This window comes from Triticum urartu, chromosome 5, assembly GCF_003073215.2.
Source record: "Triticum urartu cultivar G1812 chromosome 5, Tu2.1, whole genome shotgun sequence".
Lineage (NCBI taxonomy): Eukaryota > Viridiplantae > Streptophyta > Magnoliopsida > Poales > Poaceae > Triticum > Triticum urartu.
In genome coordinates, this window is record NC_053026.1 from 237,915,596 (window position 1) to 237,934,342 (window position 18,747).

General features: G+C 40.6%; 1 protein-coding gene across 1 annotated transcript; it reads left to right on the top strand.

Moving 5' to 3' along the window:
* The first annotated feature begins 12,773 nt into the window (after positions 1-12,773).
* On the top strand, positions 12,774-16,186 carry LOC125508481. The gene is made up of 4 exons (XM_048673205.1): positions 12,774-13,182; positions 13,820-13,953; positions 14,090-14,224; positions 14,551-16,186. Exons 2-4 carry the CDS (start codon positions 13,827-13,829, stop codon positions 15,900-15,902), a joined length of 1,614 nt encoding a protein of 537 aa, XP_048529162.1. The 5' UTR covers positions 12,774-13,182; positions 13,820-13,826; the 3' UTR covers positions 15,903-16,186.
* The last annotated feature ends 2,561 nt before the right edge of the window (positions 16,187-18,747 follow it).

The following is an 18,747-nucleotide window of genomic DNA, read 5'->3' on the forward strand; positions in this document are numbered from 1 at the left end:
TGGGTGTTATGGGAACCCCTTGACAGTTCGCCTTGAAGAAAACTCCTCCAGCAAGGACCAACCTTTGTTTTAACATTTGCCACCTAAGCCTTTTTCCCTTGGGTTCCGCGGACTCAAGGGTCATCTTTATTTAAACCCCCGGGCCAGTGCTCCTCTGAGTGTTGGTCCAAACTGGGCGATGTCCGGTGCCCCCTGGGCAACTAGGGTCTATGCCAACCCGATGTCTGGCCCATCCGGTGTGCCCTGAGAACGAGATACATGCGACTCCTATCAGGATTTGTTGGCACATCGGGCGGTTTTGCTGGTCTTGTTTTACCATTGTTGAAATGTCTTGTAACCGGGATTCCGAGACTGATCGGGTCTTCCCGAGAGAAGGAATATCCTTCGTTGACTGTGAGAGCTTGTGATGGGATAAGTTGGGACACCCCTACAGGGTATAAACTTGGGAGAGTCGTGCCCGCGGTTATGTGGCAGATGGGAATTTGTTAATATCCGGTTGTAGAGAACTTGACACTTACCTTAATTTAAATGAATCAACCGCATGTGTTGCCGTGATGGTCTCTTTTCGGCAGAGTATGGGAAGTGAACACGGTCTTGTGTTATGCTTGAACATAAGTAGTTTTAGGATCACTTCTAGCTTCTCGACCATGCGTTGCTTCTCTTCTCGCTCTTTTTTGCGTATGTTAGCCACCATATATGCTTAGTGCTTACTGCAGCTCCACCTCATTACCTTCTCCTACCCATAAGCTTAAATAGTCTTGATCTCGCGGGTGTGAGATTGCTGAGTCCTCGTGACTCACGGATACTTCCAAACAGTTGCAGGTGCCGAGGATACCAGTGCAGGTGATGCTACCGAACTCAAGTGGGAGTTCGACGAGGATCTGGGTCGTTACTACATTTCATTTCCTGATGATCAGTAGTGGAGCCCAGTTGGGACAATCGGGGATCTAGCATTTGGGGTTGTCTTCCTTTATTTTGGTTCTATAGTCGGACCTTCGATTGTATTTTGGATGATGTATGGTTTATTTATGTATTGTGTGAAGTGGCGATTGTAAGCCAACTCTTTATCCCTTTCTATTCAGTACATGGGATTTGTGAAGATTACCCCTCTTGCGACAAAACTACCATGCGACTATGCCTCTAAGTCGTGCCCCGACACATGGGAGATATAGCCGCATTGTGGGTGTTACAGGGTCCTCTTTATCCCTATAGATAACTGCCGCAGCTCCGAAGTTGCCCCGCCGATCGACTCCTCCGTTGACGTTGAGTATAGCTTGGTTTCTCTCCGGTGCAACCCAAACTATAGATCGGGGCCGAGTAATACGTCTCCGTCGTATCTACTTTTCCAAACACTTTTGCCCTTGTGTTGGACCCTAACTTGCATGATTTGAATGGAACTAACCCGGACTGACGCTGTTTTCAGCAGAATTGCCATGGTGTTATTTTTGTGTGGAAATAAAAGTTCTCGGAATGACTTGAAAATCAACTAAGAATTATTTTGGAATATATAAAAATACTGGAAGAAGAATCCATGTCAGGGGAGCCTCCACCTGTCCACGAGGGTGGGGGCGTGCCTGCCCCCTGGGCGCGCCCCCTGCCTCGTGGGCCCCCTGATGCTCCACCGACCTCAACCTTGACTCCATATATTGACTTTCGGGGAGAGAAAAATCAGAGAGAAGGATTCCTCGTGTTTTACGACATGGAGCCGCCGCCAAGCCCTAAACTCTCTCGGGAGGGCCGATCTGGAGTCTGTTCGGGGCTCCCGAGAGGGGAATCCGGCGCCATCGTCATCATCAACCTTCCTCCATCACCAATTTCACGATGCTCACCGCCGTGCGTGAGTAATTCCATCGTAGGCTTGCTGGACGGTGATGGGTTGGATGAGATTTATCATGTAATCGAGTTAGTTTTGTTAGGGTTTGATCCCTAGTATCCATTATGTTCTGAGATTGATGTTGCTATGACTTTGCTATGCTTAATGCTTGTCACTAGGGCCCGAGTGCCATGATTTCAGATCTGAACCTATTATGTTTTCATCAATATATGAGAGTTCCTGATCCTATCTTGCAAGTCTATAGTCCCCTACTATGTGTTATGATCTGGCAACCCCGAAGTGAAAATAATCAGGACCACTCCCGGTGATGACCGTAGTTTGAGGAGTTCATGTATTCACTATGTGTTAATGCTTTGGTCCAGTACTCTATTAAAAGGAGGCCTTAATATCCCTTAGTTTCCAATAGGACCCCGCTGCCACGGGATGGTAGGACAAAAGATGTCATGCAAGTTCTTTTCTATAAGCACGTATGACTATATTCGGAATACATGCCTACATTACATTGATAAACTAGAGCTAGTTCTGTGTCACCCTAGGTTATGATTGTTACATGATCGATCGCATCCGGCATAATTCTCCATCACCGATCCATTGCCTACGAGCTTTTCATATATTGTTCTTCACTTATTTACTTTTCCGCTGCTATTGTTACAATCACTATAAAACCCAAAAATATTGCTTTTTCTACCATTACTTTTGCTATCATTACCACTACTATCATATTACTTTGCTACTAAATACCTTGCTGCAGATATTAAGTTTCCAGGTGTGGTTGAATTGACAACTCAGCTGCTAATACTTGAGAATATTCTTTGGCTCTCCTTGTGTCAAATCAATAAATTTGGGTTGAATACTCTACCCTCGGAAACTATTGCGATCCCGTATACTGGTGGGTTATCAAGACTATTTTCTAGCGCCGGGGAGCATTGCTCTATTCTTCGAGTCACTTGAGATTTATATCTGCTGATCGCTATGAAGAACTTGAAAGATCAAAGAACCAAGATTTTTCCCTCAACTACGAGGGGAGGTAAGGAACTGCCATCTAGCTCTGCACTTGATTCACCTTCTGTTTTGAGTAAACTTGTGACACCTAAACCTGCTTCTGCTATTAATTCTGATATGTCACATGTTATTGATGATGCCACTTTTGCTATGCATGATACTTATGATGAAACTACTTCTATGCTTGATACTACTGTGCCACTTGGTGAATTTCTTGATGAACAACTTGCTAGGGCTAGAGAGAATGAAATTATTGAAACTAATAATATTGATGAAAGTGATGATGAAGATTCTCCCCCTAGATATGAATTGTCGGTTGTTCCCGAGGGTTATGTTATGGATGAAGAAACTGCTAGAGACTTTCTTGCCTGCAATGATAGGAGTGATCTTAAGAAACTATTAGCTAAGCTGAAACAAAAATCTCTGAATGCTAGAATGAAATATGATCCTGCTTATGCTACTTCACCTATCTTTATTACTGATAAGGATTATGATTTCTCTATTGATCCTGAGTAAATTACTTTGGTTGAATCTGATCCTTTCTATGGCTATGAATCTGAAACTGTTGTGGCACATCTTACTAAATTAAATGATATAGCTACCCTGTTTACTAATGATGAGAAAACTCGCTACTATTATATCCTTAAATTATTTCCGTTCTCATTAAAGGGTGATGCTAAGATATGGTTTAATTCTCTTGATCCTGGTTGTCTGCGTAGTCCCCAGGATATGATTTATTACTTCTCTACTAAATATTTTCTTGCTCATAAGAAACAAGATGCTTTAAGGGAAATATATAATTTTGTGCAAGTTGAAGAATAAAGTCTCCCACAAGCTTGGGGGAGGCTTCTTCAATTACTTAATGCTTTGCCTGATCATCCTCTCAAGAAAAATGAAATACTTGATATCTTTTATAATGGACTAACCGATGCTTCCACAGATCACCTAGATAGTAGTGTTGGTTGTGTTTTCAGGGAAAGAATAGTTGATCAAGCTAAAATTCTATTTAATAATATGTTGACTAATGGAAATAATTGGACACTTCCTGAACCAACTCCTAAGCCAACACCGAAGAAAAGGGGTATTCTATTTCTCAGTCCTGAAGATATGCAAGAGGCAAAGAAATCTATGAAAGAAAAAGGTATTAAAGCTGAGGATGTTAAGAATTTACCTCCCGTTGAAGAAATACATGGTCTTAATTTACCGCCTATTGAAAAAACACACGGTCTTGATAACCCGACACAGGTAGTAAAGGTAAATTCTCTCTATAGATTTGATGAAGGTGATATTCCTCATAATAAGTCTGCTAGCCAATGCTTAGATGAGTTTGATAATTTTATTGTTAAACAAGAAAATTTTAATGCTTATGTTGGTAGACAATTGAAACACAATGCTTACATCATTGAACACTTGAGTGATCATATGGCTAATGTTAAAGGTGAACTTAAACTTATTAGTAAACATGCTTCTATGGTTACCACTCAAGTAGAACAAGTGCTTAAAGCTTAGAATGATTTGCTCAATGAATTGAATAGTAAGAATAATGACTTTGTTGTTAGAGTTGCAACTAGAGGAGGTAAAGTGACTTAGGAACCTTTGTATCCTGAAGGCCACCCTAAGAGAATTGAGCAAGATTCTCAGAGAGCTAATGTAGATGTACCAAGTCCTTCTAAAATGAATAGAAAGAAAAATGATAGGACTTTGCATGCTTCTAGTGAACCTGTTATTGACAAACCTGAGAATCCCAATGATATTTCTATTTCCGATGCTGAAACACAATCTGGTAATGAACATGAACCTAGTGATAATGTTAATGATGATGTTTATGTTGATGCTCAACCTAGAAATAATAATGATGTAGAGATTGAACCTGATGTTGATCTTGATAACCCACAATCGAAGAATCAACGTTATGATAAGATAGATTTTGTTGCTAGGAAGCACGGTAAAGAAAGAGAACCAAAAACCCATGCCTTTTCCTCCTAAACCATCCAAGAAAAAGGATGATGAGGATTTTGAGCGCTTTGCTGAAATGATTAGACCTATCTTTTTGCGTATGCGTTTGACTGATATGCTTAAAATGAATCCTTATGCTAAGTATATGAAGGATATTGTTACTAATAAAAGAAAGATACCGGAAGCTGAAATTTCCACCATGCTTGCTAATTATACTTTTAAGGGTGGAATACCAAAGAAACTTGGAGATCCAGGAGTACCAACTATACCATGCTCCATTTAAAGAAACTATGTTAAAACTGCTTTATGTGATCTTGGAGCCGGTGTTAGTGTTATGCCTCTCTCTTTATATAGTAGACTTGATTTGAATAAGTTGACACCTACTGAAATATCTTTGCAAATGGCTGACAAATCAACTGCTATACCTGTCGGTATTTGTGAGGATGTGTCTGTTGTGGTTGCAAACATTACTATTTTGACGGACTTTGTTATTCTTGATATTCCCGAGGATGATAGTATGTCTATTATTCTTGGAAGACCCTTTTTGAATACTGCAGGGGCTGTTATTGATTGCACCAAAGGCAATGTCACTTTTCATGTCAATGGTAATGAGCATACGGTACACTTTCCGAGGAAACAACCTCAAGTCCACAGTATCAATTCTATTGGAAAAATTTCAACAATTACTATTGGAGGTTTTGAATTTCCTCTTCCTATTGTCAAGAAGAAATATGATATTCTTATTATTGGGGATGTGCATATCCCCGTTGAGGCAACATAGTGTTATTCGAAATTTCTCCGGTTTCATGTTACTCGAAATGAGTTTGTTAACAAGACCTGATCAACCTTGTTAGTGGATTCCTTTTGATGAGCATGAGATGGATGAAGTTAGAAAACACAACTCTTTGTACCCTCTTTTTACTTTCTGTTATTTATATTAAATAAAGCAAAAATAGTATTTTTATGTCTGTTTCCCGAATTATCCATGCAATAAAAAACCCTGAAAATAAAAGTTCTCCAAATGCCCTGAAATTTAAATATGATTTTTTCTGGAATATTTGAGAATATCTGGCACTAAGAACACAGCAGGGGGAGTAACACCTAGCCACGAGGGTCCAGGGCACGCCCACCCCCTGGGCGCGCCCCCTGCCTCGTGGGCCCATGGTGGATCCCTCCACTTATTCCAGCTACCACACACTCTTTCTTCCTCCCACAAAAATCACCAATCAGCTCAAACCCGAGTCCAAGCTCATCTTGCTACTATTTTCGATCTCCTAGCTCAAAGCTCCATTCATAAAACTGCTTTGGGGGATTGTTCTTTGGTATGTGACTCCTCCAATGGTCCAATTAGTTTTTGTTCTAGTGCTTTATTTATTGCACATTTTTGTTTCTTAGGTGACCCTGTTCTTGAGCTTGCATGTCAAATTTATGTGGTCAAAAGTAGTTTTGATGCATGATATTGCCTCTAGGCACTTGTAGGAGTAGTTGCTATCATTTTTTTTTGAGTTTGGTTCACTTTTATTTTGAAGTTACTAAAAATTTCAGAAATTTTTCAGAGGAAGAATATGTTTAGGAAAATGTACCAAGGTGGTTCTTCAAGGAAGTAAGGACCCAGGCCCGCAATACGCAATGCGGACGAGGAACCACCAAGAGATGCTCAAGTACGACCTTGCGAATGGCCGTCAAAGGACTTCATGATCCAAGCAGGAATTAAAGAGGAATTTGATGCACATGTGTGTAATGCTGATCTGGAGAGCTTCGAGGCAGATAAGTGTCGTCAATACCTCTATTTAACTGATTCATTTATGAGATGGTTTAAATTCTCATCATCACGCAATTCTCAAATTGTCCTGTTTGATCTTTATGATAAATCTTATACCATGGACTTATAAGATTTTAACACTCCTTGTAAACTCCCTCAGTGGGGTGATGTTAGTGAACCTCACAAATCTGAATTTAGAGATTTTCTTGCTAGTATAACTGTGGGGGAATCTAGAGATGTAACACAAGCTACCATAGGGAGCATTCATTTTCCTGCTATACATTATTTTGCTCTCTTCATAGGAAGGTGCATAAATGATAAAGATGAAGCATGTCACATGTGTGTACCTGATCTTAGCGTTCTCAGGAGCGCTGTTTTAGGAGATAAATAATACAACTTGGGGGCTATAGTTGCACGTAGGTTGCATAATAATCGTATTCATGGAGATTTCTTTGGTGTAATTTATGCAACTCGTATAGCTAACTTTCTTGAGATACCCATACATGGAGATGATATTGAGTTGCCCCCTTTTTATCTAGATTATGATGCTATGGTTCGTCATCAGTTTGTTGAGAGGAACGATCAGTTCCTCCAGTACCGACTAATCTTTGACAGACGACGCACCTATCACGTCGCTCTCCCTGCTCCTACTTTCTTTGACTTTTAGGCAAGGGGGAGATATGTTATAACCAGGGAGGAGGCGACCGAGTATGAGAGGAGGGCGGAGACAGCTCGCCTCCAAGCTACAACTCATCAGGCAATTGCCGCTGCATCTCAGTACGACCCCAGCTACAACTTTGGATATCCGCCAGGCCAGCCGTGGCCATAGACCAACTTAGGCCAAAAGCCTAAGCTTGGGGGAGTATGTATTTCTCACTGACATTACATTTATGTTCACACACTCATGCTAGTTGTCGGTGCTCATACTTTTTCATTGTATCATCCATGCTTGTTTATTTTCCCTTTTTACGCTTTCTTCTTGTGTGTTTGATAAACCTTAAGAAAAAAATTAGTAGTAGCTTTTTAGCTAGTTTACTTTCCATGCCTGTAGTGGTAGTAATTAAAAAGAAAACCCCAAAAGATTTCATGTTCTTCTTTTGCTTGTTGGGAGCTTTCCCGTGTAAATAGTTTTGTCTCTTTTCTTTGGGGGTCGAGAGGAGAAGACCATGATGAAAATGTTGAGTGGCTCTTATATGCATTATTGTTGATCCAACAAAGAGCCCATATTACCTTGTCTTCTCTCTTGAATTGAATGCTTGCAGATTCCAGCTTAGTCCAATGCACGTGCACTATTATTATTATTATCCACATCGTTCGGTCGTGCAAGTGAAAGGCAATAATGATGATTATATGATGAACTTATTGCGATGAGAAAAGCTGGTATGAACTCGACCTCTCTTGTTTTTGTAAATATGATCAGTTCATCGTTCCTGATTCATCCTACTATGAATAAACATGTTTGCAATGACAATTAGAGATTATAGTTGCTTATGCCATACTTAATTAGCTAGGAGCTTATAATGGTTTACATTGCGTTCCAACATGCTATTAAAATGGTTGTGATGTGGTATGATAGGGTGGTATCCTCTTTTGAACGATTCGAGTGGCTTGACTTGGCACATGTTCACGCATGTAGTTGAAACAAAATCAACATAGCCTCTATGATATTTATTTTCATGGTGCATTATATCCTACTCATGCTTGCATTCGGTGTTGATTAATTTTAATGCATGTTCATGAATGTTGTCGCTCTCTAGCTGGTCGCTTTCCAGTCTTTTTCTAGCCTTCACTTGTACTAAGTGGGAATGCTGCTTGTGCATCCAATTCCATAAACCCCAAATTTATTCCATATGAGTTCACCATACCTACCTATATACGGTATCTACCTGCCATTCCAAGTAAATTTGTATGTGCCAAACTCTAAACCTTCAAATAAACATTCTGTTTTGTATACTCGAATAGCTCATGTATTAACTAGGGTTGTCTGTATCTTCCATGTTAGGTGGGTTATTCTCAAGAGGAGTGGACTCCGCTCCCCACTCACAAGAAAAGGGTTGGTCACAGGGATGCCCAGTCCCATGCTTTATGCAAATCAAATCAAAATAACTGCAAACAAAACTCCCCTAGGACTCTTGTTAGTTGGAGGCACTCGTTGTTTTGAGGGATTGATGCTTGTTGGTGGAGGGGGAGTATAAACTTTACCATTATGTTTGGGAACCGCCTATAATGTGTGTAGCATGGAAGATATCGAGATCTCTCGGTTGTTATGTTGACAATGAAAGTATACCGCTCAAAATATTGTTCATATCTATTTCAAAACTGAGCTCTTGCACCTCTACAAATCCCTCCATCCCTCTGCGAAGGGCCTATCCATTTACTTTTATGTTGAGTCATCATCCTCTTATTAAAAATCACCAGTTGGAGAGCATCGCTGTCATTTGCATTCGTTACTGTTAGTTTACATTGAGTATAACTTGACTGGATCTCTTTTACCATGAATTACAATGTCTAGTCAGTCCTTGATCTTTAAAGGTGCTCTGCATTTATATTTTGCGGTCTCGGAAAGGGCTAGCGAGATACCATCTTGTTATATCATATCATGATTGTTTTGAGAAAGTGTTGTCATCCGAGATTTATTATTATTGCTCGCTAGTTGATTATGCCATTGATGTGAGTAAATATGAGACCTAAGTGTTATTGTGAATATGGTTAGTTCATAATCTTTGCTGAAAACTTGAATGCTGGCTTTACATATTTACAACAACAAGAGCAAACAAAGTTTGTAAAAGTTTTTCTTTATCACTTTCAGTTTATCAACTGAATTGCTTGAGGACAAGCAAAGGTTTAAGCTTGGGGGAGTTGATACGTCTCCGTCGTATCTACTTTTCCAAACACTTTTGCCCTTGTTTTGGACTCTAACTTGTATGATTTGAATGGAACTAACCCGGACTGACGCTGTTTTCAGCAGAATTGCCATGGTGTTATTTTTGTGCAGAAATAAAAGTTCTCGGAATGACCTGAAAATCAACGGAGAATTATTTTGGAATATATAAAAAATACTGGAAGAAGAATCCACGTCAGGGGGGCCTCCACCTGTCCACGAGGGTGGGGGCGCGCCTGCCCCCCTGGGCGCGCCCCCTGCCTCGTGGCCCCCCTGACGCTCCACCGACCTCAACCTTGACTCCATATATTCACTTTCGGGGAGAACAAATATCAGAGAGAAGGATTCATCGTGTTTTATGACACGGAGCCGCCGCTAAGCCCTAAACTCTCTCGGGAGGGCTGATCTGGAGTCCGTTCGGGTCTCCGAAGAGGGGAATTCGTCGCCATCGCCATCATCAACCTTCCTCCATCACCAATTTCATAATGCTCACTGCCGTGCATGAGTAATTCCATCGTAGACTTGTTGGACGGTGATGGGTTGGATGAGATTTATCATGTAATCAAGTTAGTTTTGTTAGGGTTTGATCCCTAGTATCCATTATGTTCTGAGATTGATGTTGCTATGACTTTGCTATGCTTAATGCTTGTCACTAGGGCCCGAGTGCCATGATTTCAGATCCGAACCTATTATGTTTTCATCAATATATGAGAGTTCTTGATTCTATCTTGCAAGTCTATAGTCACTTACTATGTGTTATGATCCGACAACCTCGAAGTGACAATAATCGGGACCATTCCCGGTGATGACCGTAGTTTGAGGAGTTCATGTATTCATTATGTGTTAATGCTTTGGTCCGGTACTCTATTAAAATGAGGCTTAGTATCCCTTAGTTTTCAATAGGACCCCGCTGCCACGGGAGGGTAGGACAAAATATGCCATGCAAGTTCTTTTCTGTAAGCACGTATGACTATATTCGGAATACATGCCTACATTACATTGATGAACTTGAGCTAGTTCTGTGTCACCCTAGGTTATGACTGTTACATGATCGATCGCATCCGGCATAATTCTCCATCATCGATCCATTGCCTACGAGCTTTTCATATATTGTTCTTCGCTTATTTACTTTTTCGCTGCTACTGTTGCAATCACTATAAAACCCAAAAATATCACTTTTGCTACCGTTACTTTTGCTATCGTTACCACTGCTATCATATTACTTTGCTACTAAATACCTTGCTGCAGATATTAAGTTTCTAGGTATGGTTGAATTGACAACTCATCTGCTAATACTTGAGAATATTTTTTGACTCCCCTTGTGTCGAATCAATAAATTTGGGTTGAATACTCTATCCTCGAAAACTGTTGCGATTCCCTATACTTGTGGGTTATCACCGAGCACTAGAAACAATATTGGTGGTAAGCTTTTTCCTCCCTTGAGCAATCTCCAGATCCTGTAGGTACCTCGTAATAAAACACATAGTTGAGAAAGGACTCTCAAATTCGTTGTCATGAATAGCTCGTCTCCGCGCCCACAAATCACCCACACGGTGATCAAAACATTTGCAAGATCATTTTCATTCATTGCGTCGAACATCCATAAAGGCGCATCCTCTGTTCTATTGGAGATTACATGTTCTAGCACCTCCTCGTCTCCTAAAGCCCATACACACCGGGCCATACGGCAGTCAAAAAAAGAGTGTCGCCAAGTGTCAGATTCAGCGTGGCATTTACAGTAGGCCGACGAAGTAGTCAGCTTCCAGCTGCCTACCTTATTTGCAGTTTCTAACAGAAAGAAAAAAGAACAAATGAGGCGGCCCGCTGCGCGTCTCTGCAAGCGCCAACATCCTTAATCGACGCTAACAGCGGGACCTCCTATACGCCGCTTGTTGCGGCAAGAAGTCGACACTTCGCACATGAGTTGCTCACCTGGGCCGGCCCATCTCGCGGGAGCGCGACGTTCGTGAGGTAAAAATTCGCAAAAAGGATTGCATCGGGTGGGAATCGAACCCGTGTCATCCAATTGATATATGCGCCGAGCTAGCCACTATGCCTAGCTAGTTTTAATGCTAAATTGGCAGCGCAAACCTAAAAGAAACTAACAGTAGCGACAAAACTTAAAATATCACTTCACAAAACTAAGTACTTTTCAAAAGCTTAAAATATCAGTTCACAAAACTAAGTACTTTTCTGAATATGGGAACATTTTTTCAGAAGCTGAAAGAAATTTTATAACCGCACATTTTTCATAAATTAAGTACTTCTAAAAGCGCATACTTTTTTGAATTTGCGAGTATTTATTACAAAAGAATATTTTTTTTGAAATTGTGTACAAAATTTGAAAACTGGATTTTTTTTGAAAACACGAACATCTTTTGGGAACCTCAAACAGTTGTGAAGAAAGGAACAAAATTGAAAACGAGAACATTTTTCAAAATTGTGATTTAAATTCTTGAATATTTTTTTGAATTTAGAGAACAAAATTTTGAAATCAGGAACAAAATTTGAACATGAACATTTTTAATGCACAAACATTTTTTGATTCTTGAGAACAAATTTTGAAACGGAGAACAAATTTGGAAGCGCGGACAATTTTTTAAAGCATTATTTTTTTAATCTTGGGAACAAATTTTGAAATAGAGAACAAATTTGGAAGCGCAAACAATTTCTTAAAGCACGATCATTTTTTGAATATTGAGAACAAATTTTAAAATGGAGAACAAATTTGAAAAATCCTGAACAAATTTGGAAGCGCGAACGTTTTTTGGAAAGGTGAACAAAAAAATTGAAATCTGGTCCATTATATGAATTTCAAAAGTTTTGAACTTTTTTGTGTTACGAGAACAATTTTTGAATTTTGAGAACATTTCTTTTGAAAACTGAACATTTTATGGAAATACAAACAAAATTTGAATATTTTTGAAAAAGAGGAGAAAATAAAAAGAAAATGAAATAACAAACCAAAGAAAGAAAACAAATAGAAAAAAAATAAGAAAAGAAATAAGAAACAGAAACAATAAAAACGAAAAGAAGAAGAAAAAAGCATCGCTAGAAGTTGGGCCGGCCCACTGCGTCGTTCGCTCGCGCACCCCCTGTGCGAAGCGTCGACAATACGACGCAGCGAGCGGCGTATAGGATTTTCCGCTAACAGCGCGGACTAGGAGAAGGTCCGGGCCTTACCGATAGCCCTGGCGGTGTATGGCTCAAATAGAAAAGCAGAAAGAACGGGCCTTACCGATAGTTTGGGTCTCGTCTATTTCTGTGGCCCGAACCGAGAGCCCAAAAACTCTCGTACCAATAATTTCTTTACTTTATTGTATTCGCCGGTCTTTCCCATAAATAATACCAAAAAGGACACGGGCCGTGGACCAAACTCTTTTCCCTCAAATTTCCCCTCTTTCCCCTCCTCACCCCTCGATCTGATCTCGATTCATCTAACTCTCCTCCCCGAATCCTCAATTCGACACCAGATCCGGTCCTCCCTCGCCGAGGCCTCTCTATCGGTGCCGATTTCGCCCCGTATCGTTGATTCTGTGTGTTCGCGAGATTAGGGTTTCGAGGCGCTGAAATCGGGTACCGATTGGCTCGATTGAGGCGGAATTTCTCCAGGGGAGGCTGGTCTGTGGTTGATTGGTGGCTCTGAGATCCTATTATTGCGGTTCTTTTCATCGAATTTGCGCGATTTGTTTGCTAGGGTTTCGTCGTTTCCCTCCCGTCCAACCCTCCGTCGACCCCTCATCGCCAGTAAGTACCCCTCCCCTTTCTTGATTTTTGATTTCTTATATTCGAGAAAGATAGATCTAAAATCGACCTGGCTTGGATTCATCGGGACCTTAATTTAATTTGACTTATTTTTCATGCGGCGAATTTAATTTTGACTTATTTTTCATGCGGTGAATTTGATTTTGACTTTAATAGGGTAGCCAAACCTGATTTGAATTGACCGATTGATCCATGGTCCATGGATGTCGCGTGGAGCTTGCTTCCAAATTCTCATAGGGAGATCACGGCCGTGTATACTGCCTGTGTTTGCCCATACAAATATAATTGAATAAACTTCTACATGTGTTGCACCTTCTATAGTTTAGTGGGAGAACGTTGCATGTGCGGAAACAATGTTATGCACTTGGTTGAAAACATGAGATGCAATCGATTTGTGCACCCTAGTTTGGTGATGTGCACTTGAAGGTTTGTACATCAGTGTGGTTGGCGGTAGTGTTCAACTTGGATGTTCATTTGCAATTTGTATAAGTAACACAATACGTTTCCTCTTCAAGATGTGTAGCTATCGTTCTAGTCCTGTGCAGTGATCACCCGGTGCAATATAATTGTATCTATTTGCCATCATTTTGTTATCTAATGGAAGAGTTCTCTTCCTCAGGAGCATTATGTTGCATCAAGAAAATAGTGAGGTTTATGTGAGGCACCACTCCGAGCAGCTTGCGTGTGGCAATCTGAGGGGAACCGATGATGGGCGCTCAAACTTCCTTCCTGAGAAATACCATATTGCAACAGGTAACGACTGCCATTTCCCTTCGCCTTGTACAAGCATGCCTAGATTCTTGTGCTAGGTTGTGTGCAATTAAAGTTTGTCAAATGAATGTAAACTGACCAATCTGATGAAGAGTTGGTCCTAATTTTGGAATTTCAGAATGGAATACCACAGCTTGTCTAGTTAATACTGCCAGTGCTGTTAAAGAAGTGACAGTCGATCATCATAAGAGACCTGCCTCTAGTGGTTTCACAGACATGTTGGACTGCAAACGGATGAAGCAGGAAGAGCAAAGTAAGACATGTTAATTCGCAACCTTTTATGGAAGTTCTTACTCTGTCATTTACAAAAACTTTTGATACTTCGCTTTTCTACACTTTACACTTTGCTTCCATACACTTGACACTTCCCGTCATGAGGACTAGTTTCCCCAAAGGGTTCTATTAAATCTACCCATCACCCCTACGTGACCTTGTTATGCATGATTGAGATAGTATGGCGGGTATTTTGGCCATCTTTGTGTAGAGGTTTAATTTCCCTGTTGCGTGTGGATGTCCATTACTGCCATGTGTTTCTATAAAACCAAAGTGCTGATTGGGCTCATATTTTCTCCATTTCAGCTGTATCTGAGAAAGATAATGCAGCAGATGCTGACATAAATGTTCCAGAGTATGGATCATACAGGACATGGGAGAGAATCTCCGATCTGCCAGCATATGGTAGTGAGGAAAGTGAGGATGAAGGTGTAGATCCACCTGTTAATTTTTCACTAGCCCAAACTTATGTTGAAGATTACCTGCGATCTGCAAGTTATTGTCAAAGGGAAGACATTTACTCGTCTGTTAGCCTTTGCCCTACAAGGAAAACTGTTCCAATTGGGCCAAATTATCAGGCTGAGTTGCCAGAGTGTGCATCTGGTAATTGTAGGAGCTCAGTTGATGGTAATGCTGATGTGTCATCATCTTCTCACATATGTGATATAAAGGAAGCCGAGAGTGACAAGTGGATTAGGAACTCTGTCATTCCAATGCCTGGTTCTGTTGAGTTACCTTCAGTGCTGAAACCCGTTTGCTTTAAGACAGATTGCAGTTGTGTTGATGAAGGTTCGATTGCGTGCGTGAGGAAGCATGTGAAGGAAGCAAGAGAAAGACTAATGACTGCCCTTGGTCTGAACACCTTCAAAGAGTTAGGATTCTTTGACATGGGAGAGGAGGTGGCCTTGAAATGGACTGAAGATGAAGAGCATTTGTTCCAGGATGTGGTATCATTAAACCCTGCCTCTCTTGGAAGGAACTTCTGGGATGAACTTCTGCTTGCCTTCCCATTGAAGACTAACAAAGAGTTAGTGAGCTACTATTTCAATGTCTTCATGTTGAGGAAGAGGGCTGAGCAGAATAGGTTGGATCCAATGAATGTTGACAGTGATAATGATGAATGGGAGGGAAGAGATGATGATGAATTTGCTGTGACAGAAAGGGCTGGTGAGGATTTGCTGCTCGAGTCTCTTACTGATCAAGATGATGGTGCATGCAATCAAGTTCCCCTCCAGGGAAATATGCATGAAGAGTCTGGTGAGGAGGATGAGTTTGACTGTTGTGGTCACAGGCAAGAAAATTGCTGCGTGGAGGGGAATGTCATGGTGTCCCTTGTGGACAATAACCAGGAGGCAACCATTTTTGACACAGATGCTCAAGACGACTCATGCACATCATTTGAGGTTCCGCATGTTTGTACCATGGATGGCACACCCACTGATATTGCTGGAGACCACTACCGGGATGTTGGCTTTGGTAGCGTTGCAGATCATGGATACTTTGGTGGCCATTGCGACCCGAAAACATGGGATATTGGTTTCAGTAGCGTATGGGAGAAAGACGAATTTCTTTCGACAAACAATGTGATAGAAGAGGTGTTTGGAAAGGGTTCTTGTGAAATTGGAAATGACTCTTCTACTGCCCAGGGCATCATTTAAAGATGATCCGGGTTTCTGATGGAGAGCGAAGGCCGAACCTGCTTTTGAAATTTGTACAGTGATAGCTCTTCCTTTTTTTTTGATGATGATTCACTTGCCTGTAGAAATCCCGCCTCTGTCTGTCCCGAGAACATCTGTTTGAGAAATGTAATTTCATTCTCATGATGAATGTCTGTCTATTTGTAGTTATCCATCATCAGTCGATGATCTCCTGTAGCCTGTTCCCTGTTGTAGCCTCTGTGTACTGTTGTCATGACAAGTTTCAAGGCCTGAGCATTTTTGCATATGCTAGCGACGGTCAATATGATATAGATGTTGCTCTAATATGACAAATCATATCGCTTTCCTTATTCTACTTGCATCTTTTTAAGTAGATGACACTTCCCAAAGCAGGGTTGTGTTACTATGAGGTGTCAACGGATGGTCAACCGTGAAGTCTCGCTCTCGGTTCGTTGCACAAGTTTTCGTGGCAAGTTTTTCTTTTGCTACGCCTGACAAACGTCCTAGTTTATTGGTCTCCTTTGAAATTTGTGCTAAATTTTGTTCAAGTATTTAACTAATAAAATGTAAATGCATGTTAACAAAATTTATTTCGTTGGATTCATATTTGAATATAGTTTCCAAATGATATAGTTTTTGGTGACATGCAAGAACATTTTTGTTAGTTAAATTTATGATTAAAATTTGGCGCAAAATACAATAGGACCCAACAAACCAGGATGGAGGTAATAGTACTGAACTGCAAATTTATTACTTCCACTTATCTAACCATCAGATGTCAAGTACTAGATCTGAGATGCCACATATCTTCCTTAGGTTTTGGCACCTTGCTAAACCCATCCAATTTTTTTTCTTTAAAAAGCCCATCCCCACTTTTGATACCTTGCTAAACCCATCCCTAGCAATATGTATTTCAGCGAACCAACCTGGATGGTTCGGAGAATAGTCGTATCCCTTTAAATTCTAGACTTGATTGGTGCTCGTATTTTTCTGGACTTATTTCGGACTTTTCGGTGATATTCGTTGAGTGGGAGGAGATATTCCCATCGGCTACGAGGCGCGTATGATGACTTCATCAATGATGTTAATATATTATGTCGCTCAGTCTTTCGAAGGTGCTGATAGGGTCAGGATATGCGTTCGTGCGTTCAGAGGTGAATGTATGCTCATGTATGTAAGTGATTTCGATCGTACTGTGTTAAAAAATGTTCTTCATACGCATGCATTTTATCATCATAATAATTCAAATCATATTGTTTCAAACACACATAACACAACATCAATTCAAATCCACGACATATGCAACTTAAATTTAAACATAACAAATGGTCCAAATGCATCGAAGTATTCTTCTCTTCTCTAACCATCAGAAGCCAGGTACTAGATCAATGGACGTCCCTTGTCGTCTGCTTCTCTCGTGTATTTACAGGGGTGATATTTCAGGGCGCGCGTCTAGATGTGAAGTTTTTGTTCCTAATTGTCATAAAAGTAAAATGCATTGATAATCATTATACTTGTTTCGCTCGTTTACTTTGGTCATTGTACTTGAGAATATAGACTATGATCATTATGTATAACTTTTCATGATTATATGGTCACTGACTCACCGTATAGCTCTGTATTTTATCTATGTTGACCAGTCAAACAATCTACCTTCTGTTCTCTTCTTATACCACGTGGATCACATCCAAGTGGAAGAAAGAAACAACGGACAATAAAATCTATTATAAGGTACACGTCTAGATGTGGAGTTTTGATTCATAGTTTTCATAAGAGTAAAATGCATTGGTGGTCACTGTACGTGTCTTGCATGTTCATTTTGGTCATTGTACTTAAGAATACCGTCAAGACATGTTGTATGTGAGCTCGATCTCACATGCACCCTTTGCTACAGTAAAATCAGAAAAAGTATTTAAAAAATTCAAAAAAAAATGTGAATTACTTTGGCAACAAACTTTGATGTGTGTTTCACATGCCTGCCAATTTCTAGGATGAAATGACATTTGTGGAGGTCTCAGCAAAAAAACAAAATCATGCTCCAAAAAAAGTTTTTGGAAGCATTTTGGAGCATCAATTTTTTTGCCGTGACCTGCATAAATGTCATTTTGTCACGAAATTTTGCACGCATGTGAAAAACACATCAATGTTTGTTGGCAAGAAATTTCATAATTTTAAACTTTTTAAATAATTTTTTGAATTTACTGTAGCAAAGGGTGCATGTGAGCTCGAGCTCAAAAGAGCACTTTCGGTCAATATGGTCATTATGTATAAGTTTTGGTGATCATATGGTCGCCGACTCACTATATAGCTATGTATTTTATCTATGTTTATCGATCAAATAGTCTACCTCACGTGGGTCCTGGTAGTAGTAGATGGAAGAATGAAATACCCCACGATCTCTTCCTACCCCATGCAGGTCCCACATGTCAGTGGGTGGAAGAAAGAAATAATGGACAATAAAATCTTGTCCAAGTGGTGAGTCAAACCTAACACAAGATAAATTCATCCGCGGTCACTGACTCGCGAAGATTTTCTCCATTAAGTTACAACGCACAACCAAAGCCCTTCGCAGCTGGGGCCAGAAGAAGCAGAGCACCTTGGAAATGCAGTTTCAGATTGCCAATGATGTTATTCTCCGCTGGACACGACACAAGAGGCACGAGACCCCTCGTTGGAGGAAAGAAGGTTAAAGGCATTCTTAAAAGGAAAGTGTCTGGCTTTGGCTGCTCTAGAAAGAGTCAGGTTGTGGCAGCGTGCCCGGGTCCGCGATCTGCCGGAGGGGGATGCAAACTCCAAATACTTTCATCTGAAGGCTAATGGACGACGTCGCAAACACCTGGTCCCT